The sequence below is a fragment of the Ranitomeya variabilis genome, chromosome 2 (genome assembly GCF_051348905.1).
Source record: "Ranitomeya variabilis isolate aRanVar5 chromosome 2, aRanVar5.hap1, whole genome shotgun sequence".
NCBI lineage: Eukaryota > Metazoa > Chordata > Amphibia > Anura > Dendrobatidae > Ranitomeya > Ranitomeya variabilis.
In genome coordinates this window covers 481,695,857-481,704,388 of record NC_135233.1, presented here as the reverse complement: position 1 = coordinate 481,704,388, position 8,532 = coordinate 481,695,857, and the positions used below count along the sequence as shown (strand labels likewise).

The following is an 8,532-nucleotide window of genomic DNA, read 5'->3' as shown; positions in this document are numbered from 1 at the left end:
AGGCAAGCATCAAGCAGCTTCGCTAATTTTTGTACCAAATTCTCTAGTGCCGGAATTTGACAGCTGTCGGCCATAAAGTTGCAGATTAAAACTTTTGAGTTAATATTTTTAAACACCGATAATATTGTGTCATTTGTCTACATTATGTAATAATATTCCAGCAAGCATCAGAGTCTGCATAAATTTAAATTTGGCAGATTTGCTCAGAACATTTGATTAGCATAGAATTGGTTGTGACTTAAATGTGCTCTGACTGCTGTTAAAATTAGATGGTTATTATGCTGTGAGGGCTCTTGACTCCAAAACATGATAAAAAATCGATTGGAAAGTGGATAAAACCCACTAAAAAATTATACTCTCCTCGCTGATCATCCGCTTGCTCCAACTTGCACCAACTCCTGCTCCGGTCTTCTGTTCACAATTTGCTCATTCTTCTGAAATCATCTTAAGCAGGACATGTTATGAAATCATCATAGAAGCGCCGAAGAGTGTAAAGAAGAGCTAGTACCTTCGAGAGCAAGTGGAGGAATGGGAGCTGAGATGAGTGATATTTTAATAATTTCTAACCCTTTCTTGGACCATATGAATTCAGCAAAGTGGTGGCCCATTGTCCAAATTGAATCACGAAAAAATAAAATTTGCTAGAATCAGCGAACTTTTCAGAAATTCTAAACAGATTTGCTTTGTTTAGCATTGATTCACTCACTCCTATATTCCAGTAATTTTTTATAGAATTTTTTTGGGGGGGTCTTCAAATTCTGTATGAGGATTCCAATATGTCCGGCTTAAATGAATAAACAACTCTAGTACAGGCTCTATTTCGATAGAATTTGCTCCCTCTTATGAACATACTGTAAGTGAACACATTTGTAAGTAAACCCTCCTAAAATGCATGCAGAAAAAAGACAAGATGCATACGAGTGTTATGCTTTTAATAGCAATGAGTAATATGTTTATTAGCAATAGAAATGTGCATGGCAAAACTGCAAGATTTTCACATGCAAAGATATTTTTCTACCTCCATTGTATTTTCAAAATCAGATAATGCACATGCACAGCAAATAGCCTATATTAACATAATCTAATTGCTTACAATAATTATACTTCATTCTATGCTTTTATATTTCATTTATACTGTAATATTGGAATTGACTTTGAAGAATAATTTAATTTGCGCTAGAAAAAAATATTTTCTAAAGAATAAGAATAATTCTAAACAGGAACTACAATGATAACTTTCCTGTTTGTGCAAAGAAACCATTTATAGCAATCCTTTTATTCAGTGAACACACAGGCTGCGCCCCTACATGCACACTGAAGGACATCTGTGTAACTATACGATATTTTACTCCCATTTGCGCACAGCAGGTGAATTTTCTTGGATGCGGTCAATGTAGGCTGGCAGCAGGTGCAGTCATGTTCCACCATCTTTGGAAAACTGGGGTGTCTGAAAAATGAATAAGAAAATGCAGATGGAACTTTTCTTTCTTTTACACGCTATATAGCAATTATTGCAAAACATTCTTATTCTTGTTTTCTTATACATATATTTGGGGATGGTCAAACAAAAGGCAATCCCTACATGTGTTCAGACCGTCTACCACGGTAAAACATGCAGCCGCAGGGACTCGAATATATTATCCGAACACACCTAAGATACTAGGATAACACCCAGGCATGCTCGTCTAACACGTTATCCGAGCATGTTCTCTCATCACTAGTCAGGACTTTTATTTTAGAGCCATTGGAAGGAACTCAAACTGGACACTCATTTACAAATATTTCATTATTAGGGTCTGTATGTTACAGGAATAAAAATTCAATATTTTTTTTTCCAGAAGCGAATCTCATTTTCTATAAACAATTAGTGGCAATTTTTACAAATTGAGTACAAATGAACAAAATTTAGGCTTCAATAACAATTCACATTCATAGTACAGAATACACAAAAAATCTCTGAAAGATTCCATGGATCCCCTTGAGAGACAAGAGGGCATTCCGTCTCCGTCTGGAGCAGAAAAAGTTTCAATTTGCCTGGGAGCCAAGGCTTCCTCAATATGAGAACTACAGTATCAATCTGTAGAACAGGTCACAGTGAGGATGGTCGATGGTTTAAAAAAAAGGCTTAGATTTTTTTTAGTAGAAAATAACAAATACTTTGGATAAACATTGAAATCAATAATTTTATACAATTACCAGTCAATTGACATTCAAGGGATAAACCTTAGTCATGCATTGTTGTCATACCTATTCCCCATTCCCATTATCCTTTCTCATCCATCGGTAGGACATGTTGAAATATGTCTTTTTTTAAACTTCATTGTGTAGCTATATGTGATTCAGTCTTTAGCCCACATTTATTAAAAATGGCACACGGTAAAAATGATGTTTTATGATAATCGTCCTTTCCAATATCATTGCCCCATTTAAGATAAATTGAAGTGACTAAAAGTATTGTGTTGGCAGGTTACAACTCAATTCAACCATTGAAGAGGTCAAATAGGTGAAGCCACATGAGGTCCATGGTCAAAGGTGACATTCATGCCAGCTCTGCATGACTCCAATGTAGGGAAGAACCTAGTATATGTATAGTGTATATATAGCTGTTTTTGGTGCTTCTGGAAGTCAAACGTTTGATGCCATCTGTGAGCTGAAGAGTTATTGCAGTGGCTTGTTGAGAACCAGACTGGAGAGAAAAGCTGCAGACTGCTAGCGAGAATTTAATGTATCTCTAGAGTTTCTCTGTGACATGGCTGAGTGGCAATGTGCCATAACACTGGTTCTCTGACCAATTATCTGAGGTATCTTTATTCCCAGCAACATTAGTTAGTCCAGGAAAACTGAACCTGAGCAGTCAAAATGTTCTGAGTTGTTGAAACTGTGCTTAACTTTAAAGGGAACCTGTCTCCTGATTCCTAAACGGCAGGCAGCACAAAACAGAGCCTCGCAACATTATTGCACCTAGGTATATTTTACATTGAAATGCTTTGGAGTTTTTGAGAAAAAATATATAATTTAAAGATACAGACAGAGACCATGGACTAGTCTGGCTCCACTCCTGGTCGGCTCTTCCCAGCGATGCTGAAGATGATTGACAAATATCTCCCTCCTCTTTACATAGGGAAATCACCAGCAACAGTATTGGGAAGAGCAAGACAAGTCTGGTCTCCAGCTATGGTCCCCAGCCGAATCTACAAAGTATATTTACTCTGAAACATCAGAGAGTTTAAGCGTAAAATATACCTGGCTGCAATCCTGAAGCATGAATCATTTTTATAGGTTCCCTTTAAAGAACTGAGCTAGTGTGGAACCACCAGCATGTGATCCATTAACTATAACCCCAAATGTATCTAACACTGACTGTATCCACTAAGCTTTGTGTCAATTCTAAAGTAAAGTTGAGTTTGCAGGAAGACCACACCACTAGCTTTTATGTGCCATCTTTTCATCAGGAAGCCAAACAATGTCTCAATGCTTGTATCCAACCATCTTACAACAGATAGAATTGTATGTCAGTGAATGTACAGTTTCTTGCTAGGATCCGTCACGGTTGAGTATTTTCTACAGTCAATGAAATGTTCTGTGAGTTAATCAGAGCAAAAAAAAATTTGGGGGGGGCCTGGACTAAAGACGTATAGTGCTTACTTACACTGATACAGTGTAAAAATAACTAAGTACAGCTTATTAGCGTGTTGCATCACTTAATTTTACAATGAATACATTTTTATCTAGGGATAACAATGTCAATATTTACTAACCTGGACATAGAAGTACAGTACCCTCCACAGTTTGTTAGAGTCACATTGGCTTCACACCCTTCACTTTCTATAAGTTTCCATGATTTCATCACATCACACTTGCCTGTAGGAGAAAAGGAAAATTGTTTGAAGTTGTAAAAAAGTCCTAATTTTGCAGATGTGTTAGTTGATTGTAGAGAATGTTCACAGTAAGTTCCCATGTGTAGTAATATTAAATGTTTTTTTTCCCATTATTAGAAGTGGTCCAACAGCTGTAACTCCCACCTATTCCAAGAACGCAGATCTGAAATGCCCCATTTGAATGGAACCGTAATCTACTTCCCTGGCTCCTATTTTAGAGTCCCATTCTTGGCAAGTTGTCACCTATCTCATGGGCAAGTGATACATTCTAAAGATGGGAATAACCCTTCAAACTATTCAACTTCTAAGTTATAATAACCTGTGACACACATTCAATTACGTCTATAGGGCCACACCGATATCTACATATCTCCACAGTAGTAATATGTATGTTGTGTCATTGGATTCTATATTGGAGAGGTATTCAGTTTAGAAGCAGCAATAATAATATATTTTTTCTATAGCGCCAACATATTGTACATCACTTTACAATTCATGGGGGATATGTACAAACAAAATAAGACAGTACAGAGTAACGTATAGTAGATTCAAAGTGCTACTGAGTGTATGGATCGTCTAGAAATAAATGATAAAAGGAACCAGATTCTGAGAAAAAGTTGGGAAGGGAGGCTAGTCAAAAAATGTGTTTTTAGGGTATGCTTAAAACTGTGGATACTGGGAATTTACCAGATTGTCTGCTGTAATGCATTCCAGAGAATTGGGGCAGCATGAGAGAAGTTTTTGAAATCAGAGATGAAGGTTTGGATCACAGAGGATGTTAGTCTTAGGTCATTAGTGGAAAACAAAGCACAGGTAGAATGGTAGAGAAACTATTCTAGTCAATAAGATCCAGGTAATGTGGCTCTCTATGCAGACAATATACATTAGCTGTAGAAGAAGCTTATAGCTCAGTATTGAACCTAAGAATTATCTTATACGTTATGCACCCCTAGAATATTAAAATTCCCTTTGATCACTTTAGGAAAAAAAGATAAAGCCTATATTTTTTTAAACTGGATATAAGTGTAATGTTTAAGCAACATGCCAACATTTTTGCCTATATAGTGTATCTTAGGCAATTCTAAAAGAATAACAGAATGATGTAGAGACTCTTGTGTATGCTTTATATATTTGAAGTTTAGTTGATGCACCACTTTTGTGTTGTCTGCCACTTTGATTCCTTTTTCCCCCTCAAATATGTTTTCCACAATGAGGACTAGATTTACAATGAAGCAGAGGAGACAGTGTCTGATCACACTGCACTTAATCTGCTCTCAGTGATATTGAAAGACAGTAGTGATAGATCAGTGACATTGAATTGCTGCCTCTGATGTATACTGTAGAGTTTCACTGAAACTTTTGTGATGCTGACTCAGCTCGTCTCCCTCCCTCTTGCTTGTGATAGGTTGATACCTGTCAGCTCTTCTAAGCAGAAGGCAGGAGTGACAGACTGAAGCTACATTTCATAGCATACATTAGTTATTCTGAACACAGCACTGAAGAGTTGTACTGCAACTAATCATCGCTAGACTCACTTTTCATATCACTGCTCTCATATACTGTATAAACAGTGATTAAATCTTCAAAAGAACAATAAAGGAAGAGTTTAGTGGAGAGGGGAAGTGACTGAGAGCTGACAGAAGAGATTTCATATTAGTGATGAGTCATTAGCAAACATTGCCTTTTTTATGTGAATGATTGAGAGTTAACACCCTAGAGCAGGGGGTCTCAAACTGCATTCCTCGAGGGCCGCAAACCATGCGTGTTTTCAAGATTTCCTTAGCATTGCACAAGGTGCTGTAATCATTATGTGTGTAGGTGATTAAATTATCACCTGTGCAATACAAGGAAATCCTGAAAACATAACCTATTTGTGGCCATTGAGGAATACAATTTGAGACCTCTGCTCTAGAGATAACCTCTTGATGTTTTCGAATGGTTCTCACTGGGGATAAAATTACACATCTGCTGATTGTTATGACGGCCAAAGCAAACTTGGAAGACAAATGGCTGAACCTGACAGGTCCCTTTTCAGACGAGGAAAAGTCATTCTCTGACTCTGGTCCGTCTCTGCCCAACCGTGGAGGTTGGCATCCTAGGGTACCGAAAAGTCACCCCCACTCGACAGCAGCTTACCCTGAATTTCCTTAGCAGCTCTTAGGATCTCTAGAGTAACAGTTCCCTAAGGAGAATAGGAATCACACACAAAGAAACTGCAATCAACACAAACTACAGTGTGAATGAATTCAACAAAGTCTATCACCAGCAGGAAACACCAGTAGGGGAAGGAATTAAAAACTGCACCCGAAAGGTGATAGGACAGAGACACAGAGTAATTGAAAAACCACCTTTCACACAAAATATACAGATACAAAGATAACAGAACTGAAACACCCAAAGAAAATATGTATCAGTTGTGGCTTAGTGGAAAGAAACACCAGCAACAGAACGAGGAATCATGGCTTCAAATCCAGAATCATGACACTGATGCAGCCAAAACCCCACGCACCCAGCCTGCAGTTCAATTAAAAAATGTTAATAATCCATTGACATTGGCTACCTGAAAGTGAGCAGTGTTTCAATTTCATCAGAATGGAGTAATTTTTCCTTAATGGGTTGTCCAGATTTAACATAAAAGTCTTCAGTCACTCTCAGTGGGGATTACTGTTCTGAATTTCGCTGCTGGGCGGTCGATACACAGTGGAATGATCCAGCGCTGCAGAGTCAGTTTATTCATGGGGTTTCTGGAAGGGTTAAAAAAGCCCTTCTGATGTACGAGACTCCTGCTTCTCTAGATTCCGCTATGAGTCTGGTTGTCCGCATTGATCGCCGTTTGCGTCAGGGGGAGCATGAGACATCGCCTATGGGAGAGGGTTTAGGTTCACGTGAGGTTGCTGCAGGTGAGCCCACTGAGCCTATGCAAATCGCAGGGGTGTCACATGTCAAGCGTCAAGCCCCTGAGCTCAGGAAGCAGGGAGCCTGTTTTTACTGTGGTAAAACTGGTCATTTTATTAACATCTGTCCTCTGCTGTCTAAGAAAAACGCAACGGCGGAAAACTTCTAAGCTCAGAGGGTGTGGAGGAGGCCAATCTGAGCTTATGTATATCCTCCATGGTGGTTTCTCAATGCATGCTCCCTGCTAAGGTTATTATCGCTGGCAGTGAGCTGCCAATTACTGTTTTTGTGGATAGTGGTTCTGCCACAAATCTCATTGATGAGGAGTTTACAGCAGGTTTTAGGATTAAAAAACTGCCTCATCCTATCCGCGTGGTCACCATCAATGCCGCTCCTCTCTCACAGGGGAAGATTACTGAGTTTGTGGCTGAGGTGAAACTCCACATTGGGGTTCTATATTCTGAGCAGGTTACATGTAAGGTGCTCAGGAATCTTCCTGCTCAGGTGGTTTTGGGTTTTCCATGGTTGTCTATGCACAACCCGGTAATTGACTGGAAAACTCAGGACATAATTCAGTGGAGCGAGTTCTGCCAGGAGAATTGCCTGGCCACAAGTGTGTCTGCTGTGACTTCAAGCGTTCCGGAGTCACTTCTGGATTTTGTGGATGTGTTCTCTGAGAAGGGTTGTTCAGAGTTGCCACCACATCGTCCCTATGACTGTACTATCAGGTTTAAACCAGGGGCCAAATTGCCTAAAGCAAGGATGTTTAACATCTCCGGTCCGGAGAGACAAGCGTTAAAGGATTACATTGCTGAAAGTTTGAGCAAAGGGCAAATCAGGCCTTCATCCTCGCCTGTGGCAGCAGGGTTCTTCTTCGTGAAGAAGAAAGATGGCGGATTACGTCCATTTCTGGATTTCAGGGAGTTGAACCAGATTACGGTTCGTGATCCATACACTATGCCATTGATACCGGATTTCTTCAATCAGGTGGCAGGTGCTAAATGGTTTACCAAGCTTGACCTCAGGGGGGCGTACAACCTCATAAGAGTCCGTCAAGGTGATGAGTGGAAGACGGCTTTTAATACCCCTGAGGGTCATTTTGAAAATTTGGTGATGCCATTTGGGTTGACTAACGCACCTGCAGTGTTCCAACATTTCATTAATGATGTGTTCTCGCATGTTTTGGGGAAATTCGTTATCGTATACCTAGATGACATTCTCATATACTCTTGTGACCGTGATACTCATTTAGATCATGTCAGGCAGGTGTTACAGCTTCTCAGAGAGAATAAGCTGTATGCTAAACTTGAGAAATGTGTATTTTCTGTTCAAGAGTTGCCTTTCTTGGGTTATATTGTGTCTGCTTCTGGTTTTAAAATGGATGCCGCTAAGGTGCAAGCGGTGCAGCATTGGGAACGGCCTGATAACCTGAAAGCACTTCAGCGGTTCCTTGGGTTTTCTAACTACTATAGGAAATTTATCAAGGATTTTTCCATCATTGCTAAACCGCTAACTGACATGACTAAAAAGGGTACCAATTTCTCCGTTTGGCCTGAGGCTGCTGTGCGCACATTTGAATTTCTTAAGAACAGTTTTGTTTCAGCCCCCATTCTTGTGCAGCCAGACGTATCAAAACCTTTTGTTGTGGAAGTCGATGCGTCTAAGGTTGGTGTGGGGGCGGTACTATCACAAGGCTCATCTTTGAGTGATTTGCGTCCATGCACCTATTTTTCCAAGAAACTGTCGTCCGCCGAACGTA

The 8,532-nt window shown here is 39.6% G+C and overlaps 1 protein-coding gene across 1 annotated transcript in view; it reads right to left on the bottom strand.

Annotated features, from left to right (window-relative positions):
- Positions 1 to 923: 923 nt before the first annotated feature.
- The window catches only part of LOC143803851 (uncharacterized), a 39,105-nt gene continuing 31,496 nt past the window's right edge, over positions 924 to 8,532 (bottom strand). Inside the window, exons 8-9 of the mRNA XM_077281615.1 lie at positions 3,759 to 3,861; positions 924 to 1,447 (exon numbers count right to left, since the gene is read on the bottom strand). Coding sequence (XP_077137730.1) covers positions 1,276 to 1,447; positions 3,759 to 3,861 — 275 coding nt within the window. The 3' untranslated portion in view covers positions 924 to 1,275. The remainder of the gene's footprint in view (positions 1,448 to 3,758; positions 3,862 to 8,532) is intronic.